General features: G+C 50.5%; 2 protein-coding genes across 5 annotated transcripts in view; one reads left to right on the plus strand and one right to left on the minus strand.

Annotated features, from left to right (window-relative positions):
* Positions 1–7094, plus strand: part of LOC120905520 — a 28775-nt gene extending 21681 nt beyond the window's left edge. For all 4 annotated transcript variants that reach the window (XM_040316369.1, XM_040316370.1, XM_040316371.1 and 1 more), the window contains one exon: positions 1930–7094. In XM_040316369.1, coding sequence (XP_040172303.1) covers positions 1930–2576 — 647 coding nt within the window. In that variant the 3' untranslated portion in view covers positions 2577–7094. The remainder of the gene's footprint in view (positions 1–1929) is intronic.
* Positions 7095–8483: 1389 nt separating this feature from the next.
* On the minus strand, positions 8484–15738 carry LOC120905521. The gene is made up of 4 exons (XM_040316373.1): positions 15687–15738; positions 15302–15583; positions 12881–15205; positions 8484–10567 (listed from the first exon to the last, which is right to left on the minus strand). The coding sequence occupies exons 2-4, from the start codon at positions 15434–15436 to the stop codon at positions 8987–8989; spliced, it is 4041 nt and encodes a 1346-aa protein (XP_040172307.1). The 5' UTR covers positions 15437–15583; positions 15687–15738; the 3' UTR covers positions 8484–8986.
* Between the last annotated feature and the right edge of the window lie 990 nt (positions 15739–16728).

Genomic DNA, 16728 nt, shown 5'->3' on the forward strand with positions numbered 1-16728 from the left:
GAATCGGTAAATTTGTTTGTGTCGCCGAAACAATGGTGTGATCGTCGTTCCCCGGCCGGTTCCAAAAATTCGTGGCGACACGCGTGTTTTGTTTTTTTTTTGTTTTTCGACCATCGGAAAGGAGAAAGATGGAGAAATTGGAGTTAGAAGAAGCTAATTATAGCAGTCCATCGTGTCGTCTGTAGCAAACGGGATTTGGATGGAATTGTGCTTTTAATTTTTTTTTAATTTGATTTTTGCCGCTCTCCCTGAAGCGGGTGGAAAAGAAATGTGAACTCTCCCCCGCGGCAGAACTGTGTCGCAATTGTGTGACCACAACCGATCGACAGACTGCAATCAACATAATCAACCCATTGCTAGTTTTCGGGGGGAGACTCTAACGGCCAAACACGATCGATGGGAATGGAAAGGGGTACTTTGAACGGTGGGAGCTTCATCGTGGGAACCACCGTGGGGGGGCAGGAGGCCGGTGGGAATCTCGCGGAGGGAAAAAGCGGGACTGGGGGGTTTTCACCCTCTTTATTCGTTCCAATAATTTGATGTTATTTTTTGGAAAATAAAGGTGACGAAAACCAAACGCTCTGCAATTGAGGCTGAATTGACTGAAGCTGTACAATAGTTCGATAGCGATTTGTCACATCAGTACAGTATATTTGGACATGAGGTCAAGCGTCTATGCAAATAGGCTGGCGCGCGAGCTCAACGAGATGTTTGTTGCGTCACAAATCAGTGAAAACGATGGCCAAAATACATGAACAAGGGCTACAGGGAAATGCTTTCCCACTCACCGTATGCTCCAGACCTGGCTCCCAGCAACCTATTACCTGTTCTCAGATATCAAAAGGATACTCGCTGGGAAGAAATTTTCGATGGGAAACTTGAAGTTTTGGTCGGAATCGATTTTGACTTGCTCCGTTTTTTTTGTGGAACCGATTCCGGATAGTAGGTTCGGATTCAGCTGTCGTATCGGTTCCGGAATCGAATCCGAAATCGGCTCTGAATTCGGACCTGGAATCGGCTCCGGACTCAATTCCAGAATCGAACCCGGATTCGGCGCGGGAATTGAACTCGAGGGCGGCTCTGGAACAGTATCCGGTATCGGTTCCGGCATCGGTTCCGGAACAGTATCCAGTATCGGTTCCGGCATCGGTTCCGGAACTGGATCCAGAATCGGTTCTGGAACTGGTTCCGAAGTCGGCTGCGCAATCAAAATCGGCTCCGGGATCAAATTTTGATTTCGTCATCTTCATGGCCATAGGCGTTTGGGTCCTACGCAGATACGTATGTAGACGATTCATTCTCATGGAGAATCTAGGACTGATTGCGTTTCTAAATCTTCTGATTTCAATTCAAGAACTGTATCTGATTCCGGAGAAAAAATTTCATTCTGATGCCGTAGCTGATTGCGAGATCCGGGTTGATTCCGATTCCGGAATCAGAGTCGGCTCTGAAATCTACCCTGGAATCGGATCCAGAATCGATTCCTGGATCGGATTTGGCTCCGGAATTGATTACAGAATTGAAATCCATTCCAGAATCAGAATTGACTCCAGAATTGGAATTGACTCCAGAATCGGAAATGATCCCGGAATTGATTCCGAAACGACTTCGGAAGCGGATAGTCCTATCATTAGTGGATATATGTTCAATAAGCGAAATAAATTGCCAAGAATATGTGTTTTACTATCACAGGCCAAACAATGTCCAGCCTACCCGTTAGATCAAGCACAGTAATGTATGTATATTAATACCAAAGCTACGACGAATGTTACAAATTTGATGCACAAATACGTGTTTGCTATAACACGTCGTTTAATTGCTGCCAACCAGACAAAATCCAACATTTTCGAGTTTGAGTTTGCAAATTAATAAAAAATTTCTTCGACCTACCGCTGATACTTTTCTCTTCTTCCCGTTCTCCTATTTTAGACTGCTGTTCTAGCAGATCGATGCCAAAATCAAGACCTCGGCCAGTGTCACACTTTCGCGGTGTGATGACGTCCGCCACCACCACCTTCACGGTGATCCGGCCGGATGCGACCTCCTCGTCGAACAACCGGGAACCGCCGGACACGGCGTCGACGGGGATGGACTCGCGTCTTACCGGCAGCGGTGGCGGACCGGGCACTGGCGGCCTCGGCCGTGGTATCAGCACAAACGGCGGTAAAGCGAACGACCACCAGCAGCAGCAGCAGCAGCAGCAGCGAAACGGCGACGGCACGGTGATAGAACCGCCGACCGGCCGCCGGGACGACCCGAGCGGGCGGGGCAACGAGAAGGACCAGCTGCTGATGCGCATGGGCAAATGTTCGCAGCTGTTCGAGGAGAACTACTGCCTGAACGGTGGCAAATGCTACAACTTCACGATCGCCAACTCGACCATGCCGACGTGCGAGTGCGCGGACGGCTTCATGGGTGAACGATGTGAGTCAAAGTACCTGGATGGGACCTACCTGAGCATGCGCAAGCCGAAGATACACATCGAAACGGCGAGCATGTATTACGGGGCATTTCTTGCCATGATGGTAGTGCTGGCTGTGTTCTACTATCTGCACTGGCTCAACCATTGCCGCTAGCGCACGCCGACCGTGCTGGAGGTGGCCGGGCGGGGTCCCCCCTCCCGGTCCCCGATGCGGCGGAGCGCGCGCACGCACGCCCTCCCTGACGGCGGAGCGCGTGCCGGCCAATGGTACCTACGGAGCCTAACCTCGTAATTGGTATGTCCCATCCTACCCCGAAAATACGATAAAACGCGGATTGCGATCAGAGAGCTAGATCGTGTGTGTGTGCGTGTGTGCGTGTGTGTGTGCGGAGGCGTGGGCGTTTGAAACCCGTCCACGGAACGGATTTTCCTTCAACCACCAACACACACACACACACACAACCACACACGGTCGAAACACAGCGTGGCAGTTACATACATTTGCACGGATTGATAATCCGACGACAAAACAAAGCAAAAAACAAACAAGAAGAAGAAGAAAAAATGCAACACTTAAGTCGACTTTATGGAGATGGAGCAGGCGACGAACCCCTAAATCCCTTCCAACCTCGAAACTTACTTTGCTTTGCTTGGCAAGGGGCTTTACCCTACACCACTTTTCGCCACCCGCGCCCCCCGCTTCATTGTGTGGCTGCACGTGCGTACCAGGAATGGGTTCGAATTGAGCGACGGAAGCTGTGCAAATCAAATGGAAATGGAGCGGAGAATGCAGAAAAGCGTGCGTGAAAGAGAGAGAGAAAGAGAGCGACAGCGATAAGGATGTTCCCAACTCTTCCGGCAGGCGTGTGCTGCTGGGTGGCGGGCGTGATTGGCGAGAAATGTACGGTGTGGCGCAGCATCGTGGCGCGTGAACGCCTCGAACGGGATCTGATTTAGAATTAACGCTAATATATACATATATACATATATATATATATATATACATATACAACACTTTTAAGCTAAGGTTAGTGTAAATACGCCGTCGCACCCCTCCCCTCTCCGCCGACACCCTTCCCTGTGGAGGGAGGGTGATTTGGGAAGGGGGCCTCCGCAACACGGGCGACAACGCGAAACAATTGTGTAACATATTCGAATGAGAATTTAGCTATTGTATAAGTAGGCAAGAACTGTGCGTGTGTGTGTGTGTGCAGCAGGCAACACGTGACGAACATCCCATTTGTTCATTTACATATACACACACACACACACACACATACTTTATGACGAATCTGTAATACGAACCCATAAGCAACGCAAAATTACACGAAAACTCGGAACGAAAGTGAGCAAAAAGCAAAAGCAACAACAGCGTTCCTGCCAAAAACCAAACCCGAAGGTAGGGGGGGGGGGGGGATGAAAACCCGCTCGAGGCAGGAAACAAAAAATACAGAATGATTCTACATCCAACATCCAACATACAAACACTCTCATCGATCACACACCTAACACAACATTTTCGAGCAGTATTTATTCGCGTGCATAGAGAGATTGAGAGAGAGAGAGAGAGAGAGAGAGAGAGAGAGAGAGAGAGAGAGAGAGAGAGAGAGAGAGAGAGAGAGAGAGAGAGAGAGAGAGAGAGAGAGAGAGAGAGAGAGGGAGAGAAAGAGACACAGGAAGAAGTTAAAAAAAGTAACAAGACTAAATATTGGCTGTGTTTATAGGAGCGGGTGGGGGATGGGCGCCTCGAGCTCGTTTTTCTCTCTTGCTCGGTGTGCGTGGCTTGGCCCGGAGTTTTCCTTCTGCATCTCGCTGCCGTTTTAAGTGTGCCCAAGTTTTAGCCTAGCTGGCAGACACTACACGAGTTGCCTTTTTTTTTTGAAGCAATTTCTGCTCTTCTCTCACTTTGGTCTGGCTCTGGTCTGTGGCCCGTTTTTTCTTTTTGGCATGGAATTTTTGAAGCAAATTTATTAAACAATGCAACTCTCCTCCTAAAGCTGCAAGGTGGCAAGCCACGTTCTCCCATTCCCCACCCCTTTTGTCTTATCATTCATCACATACACACACTCACACACACTCATACACACACACACTCACACACACACACACGCAAGCTTGCCGGCTATCGAAACCGAGTGCCTCTAACGAAATAAATACAGCAGTGCCTCTACTAAAACCGAAAAAAAAAATACGGATACATTCTGCAACGCAATGATTAGCAAACACTGCACAGTTTTTGCTCTCTTTTTGTTTGTTTGGTTTTGTGTTTTTCGATAACAACAGCGCTTAGGACAAACACACAACACGTAGGAATGCTGTGGAATGCATTGAAACATTGATGCTAGCTAGAATGATGCGAACACGCTGCAAAAACAAACAAAACACAGGGAAAACCCAGGTGCTAATTCCAATGTTTTCGAGCGCCCTTCCAAGCGGTCTTTCGTTCTCTTCTAGCTTGCTTTTTATTAAAAAAAAAAAAAATAAAAAATAAAATAATAATTATCCAATTAGATTCCAATTAAAAGAAACGAACGTGGCAGTGTATTAGGCTGTCGAGCCGTTCGCTTCCACCCTCTCGTCCCGTAAGCGAAGGAAACAGTCTGTTGCTAGACGTAAAAAAAAACACACACACACACACACACACCGTGGAAAAAGTGGAGAGGATCGTGAGTAAGTGTGTTGTGCACTTGCAAATAAGGCTGGTTTTGTTTTCGTGCGTGCCTCCCGAGGAAGCGCCCCTCCTGGCTTCCCTGATTAGAGTACGTTTTAGTACTTGCGCCACACGGTGTGCTGCTCTCTAAGCTCTGGGGGAGGTAACTCCAATTTGCTCTCTCTCTCTCTCTCTCTCTCTCGCTGGCTGCAGCAAAGCGTCCGGCAAACGTTTTTTTGTTTTTGTTTTAAGCAAGGCCTTATTAAAAAAAACGACAATGCAACCGCCTGTGCTGTGCCTTATCTTGCAGAAGGAGAAGCACCTTAATTCGAACACACACACACACACACACACTACTCATAGACACAAAACCATTCCAGCGCAGCATTGCATGATAATGACAATCGACAGGCGTGTGACAGACGGGATTGGAAGCAGGCGGGGCCCACACTTTGGAAGTGGAGGGCCGAACATAGGACGGAACGAGGCGGCGTCCTTTGGAAGAAAAGACATTGCGCTTTTACTAGCTAAGAGGGCAAACGGGAATTTCGCAAATGAATTGCCGCACACGAAAGCAAACGGAAAAGCAAATGGCATAATCACACATGGATAGCGACCGAAAGCGGCCGCTAAGGGAGGAGATGTATGATACAAGCATCAGTATTATTAAAAAAAAAACACACAATATACAATCGTAACGAAATGTAGCCGGGCGGGCGTAAACTATAACGAAATACTATACACTTACATATATATAAAGAAAAATGAACGGGAACGGTAGAGCTAGGTGTGGGCGCAACCGTCTAGGAAAAGGGGGTGTGGGCGTTATTACCACACCCGAACAACTCTCCCGCCTTACCCCAACATACACATCATTACCCACACAAACAAACACACACACACATACACCCACACTGCAACAGGGAAACGGCTCCATGTTTTCCATTAATTACGTATCTTATAAGAATCGCACCAAACACCACGACCTCGATGGGCGAAAAGACTGGAGTAGTGGTACTCTTGTACTCTTTCTTTCTTTCTTTTTTTTTTGTGCGTGTGTATCTAATCCATTAGAGAGTAGAAGAAGAAGAAGGCGAAGAGGAAGGAAAAAAACACGCAAATGTTAAGAAATTGCCTGCAAAAAAAAAAAGACAAACAAAAGACAAAACAAAAACCCCGCAAAAGCAATACAGGAGGACAGTTTTGTTGTTGTTGTTGTTACTGTCCCTGCTACTACTGAAACATGATAGAGAAGAGAACAAAAAAAAAAGAAGCAATCATACCATACCAACGGTACGTATACACACACAAACTCATACACATACCCTACTCGGAAGAAAGCGGCCTTTAAACAAAAAATAATGTACGTCAAATGCCATAATGCGATAAAATTCCATATTTTTTTGGATGACTCTTGATTTGTTTTGTTGTTTTTTTTGTGTATACTATGTACTTCCAAGGCGCTCGTATACAGGAAAAGAAAAAAAAAGACTACATGCGCTAGTAGTATAGAGGACAACGTAGAAGAGAAACAGAGAGAGAAAGAGAGAGGATGTTAAGAGAAATAGAGGAAAGTGGAGTTGACATAATATATAATGGCATTATTAATCTGTCCCGTAATGAACTATCTCTTATACGATCTAAAGCCTATCTAAAGCGACAACCGTACCCGAGGATGTTGAATTGTTTTTCTTTTCTTTTTTCGAATCGTTTTCTATTATATAAAGAAAGGGGCAAAGCTTATTCTCTCGGCGGTATTATGGCAGTGTATGATGGAAAGATGCAAAGAGGGAGGGGGGGGGCGGTGTGTACAGCTGAGAGGAAACAAAATGTGCAGCACAGGGACAGAATTGTAAGCAATGGCAGCACGCCGGACGTCCGGTAACGGTTAATTAGTTGGTTTTTAACATATTTTTCCCGCTTTTTTGTCGGAATTTATTAAACAAAAAAAAAAGAAAGCGAGAAAAAAACACTTTCACACCCCATCCTTCGGCGTTACAAAACAAGGGAGCAAAAAAAAAACAGAACTGAAATTATATTAAATAGGTGCAAATAAAGCGAACGACAGAAAAAAAGGAGTAACCCCCCCCCCCTTTTTTTATTAAGCAGCTGTGAAAAATCAGTGAGCCGCCTCTCTATTTTGCAAAGAAAATGAAAGCCACTCACGGCAAGTTGGTGCGACAAGCGACGAACCCCCGCTTTCCTATGGCACGATAAAAGCAATTGTCACTAGCAGGCGTGCCTTAAGGGTTGACTCCTCGGTCCTCCTCTCATGCTGACGCTTTCTTTCCCATACGCTTTCTTAGTATAAAATATAAAAAATTTAATTGCGAAACATATTTAATCAACAACGTAACCCAAGGTATTTAAAGCACGTGGCATTCAATACCAGCCACATACACACCGACACACAGATTATTCTCGTTTGGTTCCTATTGAAATGTTAAGCTAATCTTAATAATAGCCAATACTTAAATATACATCCGCACTTTTCCGTCTGAAATCACACGTACAACTTAGCTCCGTACATCGAGGCAGCATTATTTTTTATTTTATTTCTCGTGAGGTGAGTGCGTCCGCCAGGAGCACTGTGTGTGTGTGTGTGTGTGTGTGTGTGTGAGCTCCATGTGCAAAAAACTGCCCAAAACACCAACAGGAATGGATTTAGACTGAGCAATCGGAACAATAATGAGTGGAAAAGTGGAGAAAACGTATTTTACAATTACAATAAAGCCAGGTTCGTCGCTACAGACTTAGCAGCAGCAGCAGCAGCAGGTACAGCAAAGCGTCCATTGTTCCATTAATCGCTAACGATGTTGTGGGAAGTGTTTATACTTTAGCGTAAGAAGACATATTAATAAAGTCATACGGACAAACAAACCGCCGGTACGTTTGCGCAGCAGCAGCCCGCACAGTATCAGAAAGCACGTGAGAAGGTAATGAGTTTTTTTTTTTTTTTTTTTTTTTTTTTTTTTTTTATAGAGAAATTTATTAAGTACGTTTAAGTAGGAAACGGTAAAACAAACAACACAAAAATGCACTCTGGCTGGCTGGCGTTTTGTCGTTTTGAAAAAAAAAGTAAAATGCTACTAGCTTTCGTTTGCCTTTGTGTGTTTGTTCTTTTGTTTGTTTTTGCCAACCTTTAAATACCTACTGGTGGGCCCTATATGTGTAAACAATAAATACGCAATGGGTGTACGACGCACGTGCCGCGCGGCTAATTGGAAACTGTATGGTACAATTGGAGGAAAGTAAGAAAATAATCATACACCTAATGCACTAGAAATTATACACTGGTACCGCTACCGGTTCTGGCATGCTCGAGCGCTTGTCACTGTAATGCCGCGTAAAATGTTAACGCAAGACAAAAAAAAACAATCAACAATCCCTCCGCATACATTAAAACACATAAAATCGAACGAAATACATCGAAATAAATGCCACCAAAAGTCTATTAAACAAAGCGGCACTCAACTCGCGCGTTGGTGCATACTGCATGTTGCCCTCTCGAATATAACACCACTTCCCATCCCTGCTCTCCTGCTCAGGACCTGCCTTTATATGCCTATACATACACTCCACGCCGCGTAGTTGGCCGCGTGCGTGATTTAAATGTCGAGAATATTGCGATAAAAGTGTTTCCCCCACCGTCTGGCTTTACAAGCGCGAAGAAGGAAACCGGTACACTTTGTGTCAAGGATGATGCCCCCTAGGCAGATCCCCACCCTTCCCCCCCAATCAATGGTGGTGCGTGGGGGTGGTGGCTGTGTATAAACTGTTCAAAAAAAAAAAAAATCAAATTTAAAACTATTTACTTTTAGCTAAACTAGCTCGCACTCGCTCGCTGACTGTCTTTCATTCCTTCCCATGCCGTGCGCTTCCATTTGCCGTGCATCCTATCTCCCCAATCACACTCAGTCGTCCTCGGCCGCCTCGAGCGCATCCAGCTCACGGTCCCATTCCAGGCTGATTTCGTACGGCAGCGCGGTGGACTGGGCGCACGGTTCGCCGGTATCGACCACCGTCTGGTCGATCGACACGACGCCGGCAGGCGATACCGTGCAGGCGGCCCCGCCGTACAGCTGGTTCAGCTGCATCACAAGCACGGCCTGCCCGAACGCGTTCGGCGCGGTGCGGTTGAGCACGAGCGCCTCGAGCACGGGACTGTCGCGCGCGAACCCGAGATAGCGCAGCAGCCCGAGCAGCTCGGTCCGGTAGCGAAACGGTGCGCCGCCCGTCTCGTGGTGCCAGTGCCGCGACACCATCTCCCGGACGCGCTGCAGTGTGGCCGTGCGCTGGCTCGCTCGGTCCGTCTCGTCCCGCTGCACGTGGCGGCACAGCGTGACGTAGCGCTGCACGCAGGCCAGCACCGCCCGGCACAGACCGTGGCGAAAGTTGACGCTGCCGCGCGTACTGAACAGCTCGTGCACGAGCGGGTCGAGCAGGGCCGGCAGCTCGGTGGCGTAGTCGTGCAGCTGGGCGAAGCAGCGGGCGGCCAGCTTGCGCACCAGATCGTGCTCGTGGCCCAACAGCTGCCACAGAATCGCGCGCACCTTGCCCACCATTTCGAGGTGCGGCGGGCAGGGTGTGGTGCTGGATGGTGCGACCGGCTCCGGGTGGTGATGCTGGCCGTACCCGCGGTACTCCAGCTTGGACAGGAACTGGAGCACCAGCAGCTGGAACGGTATGGTCGGGCAGTGGTCGGGCTGCGTTCGTCGCTTGCTGCGCCGGTACCCGTTTGTCGGCGCCGGCAGCATCCCGTCCAGCTGGCGGATCATGTAGCGGATGGTGCGGGTCGCCTTGCAGGCCACCTCCTCGAACGCGGTGTAGGCCGGCGGCCAGTCGGCGCCCGGATCGCACTGCTGCTGGCCCTGCCCGGTCAGCTTCTGGGCGCAGGACGCGTACAGCTGCAGGGCCGCATTGCGCACGCACCAACGCGTCACGCGGATGTGGCTGAGCGCCACGATCAGCAGCTCGTCCAGGTGGGGCAGGATCGACTCGTTCAGGGCGGTTTCGCGCGCGATCAGATTGAGCTGGTGCAGCCACAGCACCTCCACCGTGACGCGCTGACCGCCCCGCTCGTGGTAAAGCGCACACTCGCCGAGCTTCAGCTTGTGGTGGAGCAGGTCGCGCAGCAGCGAACCCTCCCGCAGGTCGGTCGTGTCGTGGCGCAGGAAGCAGTGCCGCATCCAGATCAGCCCCCGGTTCTCCCGGAAGTCGTCCGGACTGGCCGGTGCGTAGTCGCGCCACCGGCAGTACACCTGCTTCACCGCCCGGTGCAGCGTCGGGTCCTGCTCCTTCAGCTGCACCGCGTGCCGCACGACCCGGCTGAGGCTGAGCCCGGTCGCCTCGATTGCGCCCCGGTGGCAGCAGCTCACCATGATCGCGACCAACGATGCCAGCTCGTGGCGGAAGACGTCCAGCTGCTCGCCGGCTGACCGGACCTGCCGGTCCATTATCCGGATCGCGTGCTGCTCGAAAAAGATGGCCAGCGCCTGCAGAAAACGCACACAAGAACAGGGATATGTTTAGTTATAAGTTTGAACGAATCAAGGGTATAAGCACAGGGGTTTACGATTGATTGTTTTGTTGTTTTGCTGTTGTACTGAATCAATTGATTTTTGTCCGGCAACGTATATGTTTGAGATAAAGAGGGTTTGGACAAGTGATGTGATCTCTGGAGCACACCCACGATTCTTATCCAACTCCGACGTCGGCAAAATGGGAACCACTAGTTCCGCGAGGAGTCGTAGTCTTCTCGGTCGGAGTCGTTCAGAGTCGTCCGAAGTCGTCCGCAGTATTTCGAAGTCGTCCGGAGTCATTCAGACTCGTCAAGAGTCGATCGGAGTCGACCGGAATCGGAGTTGGTCGGAGTCAACTGGACCCGTCCTGTGCAATGTTCATATTATCAGGCATGCGCGTGCACTTTGTATAAAGGCCTTTGTTTGGACTCCTACAGACTCCTGACGACTCCAACTTCAAGCGACTCCGGGAGATTCCGGACAACTTCGAATGACTCCGGACGACTCCGAACAACTCCGTACGACTCCGGACGACTCCGACTCTGGGCAACTCTAGACGACTCTGGACGACTCTGGGCGATTCCGGACAGCTGCTCACGATTCCGAAAGACTGGGCGGACCGATCTTCTGGTAGTCGGTTCCGAAATTATCGCAGTCGACTCCGGATTTGGGCCAACTTCATCCATCACTAGTTTGGAGCTCTTTAGGGTTTTGCCCTAAAGACCCTTTTGCCTCTAATAAGTTGTTTAGGTAACTGAAATCCTTCCAACCATAGGTGTATCAGACTAAACTGGCCTCAAGAAAGTGCTATTTCGAAACATGATTTGCGAACTGTCCAGCAAGCCTCAAAGTCAGACAATGGGTGAAAATATGAGAAGACCGACTTTAGGGTGCCGCCCCTAAACAACTATTAAACCACATGCTAAATGCCACCTTTGCGGTTACATTAGGAAGCTACTCAACTCTTCGTTAACCGAACTACCAAGACTGAAGGTTGAAACCTTGAAACCTTATAATCTACAATCTAATTCGGCTTTATTCAGATAACTGCCAAAGTTCTTCGCGGGTTGTATGTTTTACATGTCAAATGCAGACTTTCCTCATATATTCGAGAACTCTGCTCACTAAAATATGTATCCCCTATGGGAATTTCTTTTTGTTAGCCTTAGAAAGCCTTAGAAAACCTTTTGAAAGCCTTAGAAAACCAGAGGATGTGATCCAAGTCATGATAACCTACTCCACACCTGCAGGTCTTTGTTGTTACCAGGTTTATGTGCAGTCGAGACATCATGCGAATAAATGCTCTAGCTACAGCGAGTCCTCCAAATCATGAGGGAAGGGATACCTTTGGGGCTATCGCATATAAATGTCTTCCAAGAAATCATCGGTGTGCAGCGATCTTTGCCAGCGTGCCATGCAGAAGTTATTAGCCGTGCTGGTGTATTCATGCGCAAAAATTGGTCTCTAACATAGATCACCTCCTGCTACCGGTATTAGATGATATTCATATCAAACCAGATTCTGTTGTTAAATACAGGGTTTACCAAGTCAGCTTCGAATGTTAACGTTGTTATTCACCGCGTGCAAGATGTTAATCCACATCAATCTGATATTCTGTTTCCATCATCGCATAATTTCTAATTTCTTCGGCATGATTTTCAACGGTCAACGGGCGATGAATTCCGGCTTCAAATTTCGGTGAAAAAACCATGACAACAGACCGTTGAAGCGTTGAAAATCATACTGCAGAAATTAAAAATTATGATGATGAAAAGGAAATATAAGAGTGATGAGGAAAAATGTATTGTACGTGGTGAAAAATAATGTTTACATTTGAAAGTGTCTTGGAAAAGCCTGGAATGATCCCAGCACTTCCAAAGTTTTGTGTAGTGTTGGGTTTCGTGAATCTTTCGTTGAGATTCAATCATATGAATCATCAGTGATGAGTGATTCGAAGAATAAAAAGAATAAAAAGCTCAAGCTCTTTGAAAGTCTAGAGATTTATGAATCCCTTGAGATTCATGAAGCTTTCCAATCGAGATTCAGATTCATTGCATCATAGCCAAAATTGTACACAAAAGTGCTTGATATAACTTTTTGCTTTTGTATTCAAACTCTAGCAAGGCTTCAAAATTTGCGATTACCCCGGGGATGTTGCAACGGACAAAAAAGTGGAGCGCAAGGTATTCGCTAGAGGACAAAAATCGATTGTTGCAATACAAATTCAATCGCCAAACCCCCCTTAAACCGCTGAGCAGCTAAATGAAGCAGCAACGAGCAACTTACGCGTAATGTTTTCCACAGCGCGACCTGGATCTTCCGCTTGGCGAGGGAAACCTGCAAGCAGTCGGACGATCCAGCCTCCTCGGCGTCATCGGCCACCGTCCGCGTCCGGCGCCACACGTCCGACTGGTTCAGCAGCCGCTCCAGGCATCGGTCGAGCTGCCGGAAGTTCGTCTGTACGATGCACTGGTCGGCGAGCGGCGTCGTGGGACTGAGCGACCGCAGCATGAAGGCGCACACCGTGTCCAGGCAGCAGTGCGCATCGAGCAGGTCGTCCCCGCCCAGCACGGAGGAACCGCCAGCCGGTCCCGCAAACCCGAAACACACCTCCGTGCAGCGCTCGATCAGCCGGTGCAGCTGGCCGGACGGGTTATCCTCCTCCGCCGCGAGCACGGACGCGTAAAAGTCGCGCTCGTGGTCATCCAGGGCGGCCGCAAGCCGCGCGAGTGTCACGTTCAGCAGCAGCCGCACCGTGGTGCGTACCTGGTCCGGGGCGTCCGGTGTCGCTGCCGCCCCCGAGTGCACCGTGGCCAGCTGGCTCTGGAGCCGCGGATCGTAGCAGAACGCGCCGGCCCGATTGTACAGCATGGTGAGCGTGATCGCGCGTATGTCGTCGAAGTCGCTGCGCAGCAGATGCTGCAGCCCGTACACCATGGAGCGGAAGGAAGCGCCGAGCTCGGGCAGTGGCAGTGTGGCGGGCAGCAGTGGACCGATCCAGCGAACCGCCCCGTCCGCGCGGATCTGCAGCACGTACGGGCTGGTGGCGGGAAACTCGAAGCACTGCTCGACGAAGGCGGCAAAGAGCCGGAGCGCCGTCACGGTCGGCTGGTAGTCGAGCGGGGTCGAGCCGGCGGGCAGCAGGTAGCGATCGTACATGTCGTACGACATGAACTTGGCCAGGTGTGCTTGCGCGTCGAGCGGGAAGGATCGGTGCTGCTCCTGGTGCGTGGTGGCGATATGTGTGAGCAGCCGCTGGCAGACGGTGACGCACGTGCGGCAGGTGGCCATCTGGCCGGGCGCTTCCATCGCGCACTGGACGTGGCGCGTCAGCGCGACCATGTGCTGGAGCGTGTCGATGCGGCCCGTCGCCCCGCAAGCGACCAGATAGTGGCCGAGCGAGCAGATCAGCAGGTCGAGTGTGGCCGGCGCCAGCGGCTGCAGCGTTTCGGCGAGCGCACACAGCTGCACCAGCAGCGGTTGCAGCACGCCGCTCGACTGCACCTGCTGGCGGAAGAGGTACACTAGCAGGAACAGCTTCTCGTACCGGTTGGAGGAGAGGTACGGTGGCAGCGTGTCTCCGTCGGTCGGCCCGGGACGTTGCGCGAAGGAGGTGAGGATTGCGTCGAGCGCCAGCCGTTCGTACACGGTGCGGTACGATTTCGGGGTGAAGAAGCTGAACCAATACTTGACCATCGTCTGCACGATCGCGGCCGGCTCGGACAGGATGATGCTCGCGACCAGCCCGTACACGGTGTCGGCCATGTGCTGGTTGGTGTAGAGCAGCCGCACCAGCGTCTGCCCGCCCGCGTACAGATGCTTGTAGCGCAGCGAGAGCCGCAGCCCGTCGGCGAGCTGCTGCTCCGAGAGCGGCAACGCATCCCGCAGCTTCTCCCACCTGTAGCGATCGAGTAGCAGGGCGAGCAGGTGAAACTTGTTCCGATCCAGCCAGGACCAGTGGGCCCACTCGGGCCGCACGGTGCGCTGCGCGAACGTTTCGTCCCGCACGAGCAGCTTCAGCAGCGCCAGCATGTACTCGCGCGCCCCATGGTACGGCGACTCGAGGTTGGTGAGCGCCACGTGCCACAGCCGTTCGGGCCGCTCGTGCCCGTACAGGCCGGGCGGGCCCACGTGCCGCGCGATCGCCAGCACGTTCTCGGACGCGGTGTTGAACCAGCGGGTGTAGCCGGCCGCCGGCGACAGAAACAGGGCCAGATTGCGGTCCGCCACCATGCCCGCCAGCCCCGGTACGGTTTGTAGCGGCGTGAGGAACCGCGAGTGCAGCATGCCGTACAGCGCGACACTGTTGTCGTCCGGGTCGGCGAGATCGTGCACGCCCCACATCGTGTAGAGCGAGGCGCCGTCGAGCAGATTCTGGCACCAGACGTTGTAGTACGATTTGGCCACGATCTTCCGCTGGCTGTGCGTTTTCCTCCCGTCGAGCAGGTGGGCCAGCAGCCGCCGCGCCACGACCATGGGCGGCAGCTCGGGCGCAAACGTGTCGAGCGCGGCCGGATCGAGCGTCGCCGGTGGGCTCGGTTGCACCTCGGCCAGGTCGATCGTGCCGTACCGGGCGGTGGCAGCCTTCCGACCCACGGTGTTGCAGATTTCCTACAGAGCCGCACACGAACAGAAACCAAAACAGAAACAACCATCAATTATGAATGTGTGTGTGGTGGTAAAGGATGCAGCACATGCCATACACACCTTGCAGATGAGCGCCAGCCGGGTGAATGGCAGCTTCTCGTCCCTAAGCCGCTCGGCCCAGTCGTCGCACATCTCGTAAAAGCCATCCGGCACCTCGTCGTCGGGCGGCATTCGGTGGCCGCTCGTGTCCACCATCCTGCCCGCGTGCTGTTCACCGTTCAATGTCCCCCCAAAATGCACGGACACGCACAATGTGTTGCAACCCTCGCTATCAGACACTCGATCCCGCCACACGCGCTATTGTTTGGGCGGCCGGTGTTGTATATTGTTTGTTTGTTTCGCCTTTCGTTGCACATGCAAAGGAGGTAAAAATAAATGAAAAAACAAACACACACACACACACACACTAAACAAACAAATGCTAGCCACCCTGCATTACACCGACCGAATGTTGATTGTTTTTCGCGTGTTCGTTCCGCGCTGATAACAGGTTGGATATAACACGGTCTGGCATAACCGGGACTCAGGGCGAACGAACAACACCAAAACGCACATTTTTCCCCCGCTAGCCCTGCATTGTCGGAGCGTTCGGTTTACAGGGGCGAGTTCAGTTCTGGGCGGATCGGGTCGCGTCGAACGCAGGCGGATCCGCTTAGGCAGTGCTCTGTCGTTTTTTTCTTATTGTACCATGATTCACGAAACAAAAGCAAATGCAACGCAATAGTATAACGGTTATCACACACGGCTAAAAACTGCCTTGCCCGAATAAGTTTGGCTGTCAGATAAAGCTTGACAGATAAACGCCGCTCTGAAAATCGGAATTGGACTTGGACGATTCGGTTTTGCTCCAATTTGGTTTTTATCTATCGAATAGAATATTTTGATATGATGTCCCACGTGCCACAAATCCACTAAACGACCACTAAACGAGTTATATACGACTCAAGCTCTCTACCTAAACGGAATATAGAAAGACTTCGTTTAACAGATGGCAAACGACTCATGCATTCTAAAAATAGCGAAAAAGCTGGTTTCGCTCTCTGTTGGTGGGATACCCCAACCAGTTGAGCTTCATCGCTTGGAGGAGAGCTTTCTCATTTCCTCTGTACTATTATATGGTTTCGCATTGAAATTATGCATCGCTACAACTAGAACGGCGATACGATTGTTTAAATACAGGCGGTCTCCGACATACACGGTACCTCTTATATGCGGATTTGGAGATATGCGGATTCGGAGATACGCGGATTTCTTAGTTTGACAGTTCTTTGAGCAAATTGCTGATTAAGAGATAGACGGTACTTTGCGGAACTATGGAGCTTTTTAACAGACACATGGTACTCTTTGGAACTTTGCGGCTGATTAGCACTATGAGTAGGGTTCATAAGGAACTTGAAGGCTTGTTAAGAAAGGGTACTGAACTTGGTGGAACTTTATAGCTTTTTAATGCATGACATCGGTTCAAGGTGGCTCTTGTCAAAGTGTCA

Source organism: Anopheles arabiensis, chromosome X, assembly GCF_016920715.1.
Source record: "Anopheles arabiensis isolate DONGOLA chromosome X, AaraD3, whole genome shotgun sequence".
NCBI classification, from domain to species: Eukaryota; Metazoa; Arthropoda; class Insecta; order Diptera; family Culicidae; genus Anopheles; species Anopheles arabiensis.

Excerpts from the sequence above, each read along its gene's own strand:
- LOC120905521 (XM_040316373.1), bottom strand. The coding sequence starts at position 15,436 with ATGGTGGACACGAGCGGCCACCGAATGCCGCCCGACGACGAGGTGCCG. Across the intron at positions 15,206-15,301 it reads GGCTGGCGCTCATCTGCAAG|GAAATCTGCAACACCGTGGG; the intron begins GTGTGTATGGCA and ends GCGGCTCTGTAG. Across the intron at positions 10,568-12,880 it reads CGCTGTGGAAAACATTACGC|GCGCTGGCCATCTTTTTCGA; the intron begins GTAAGTTGCTCG and ends CGTTTTCTGCAG.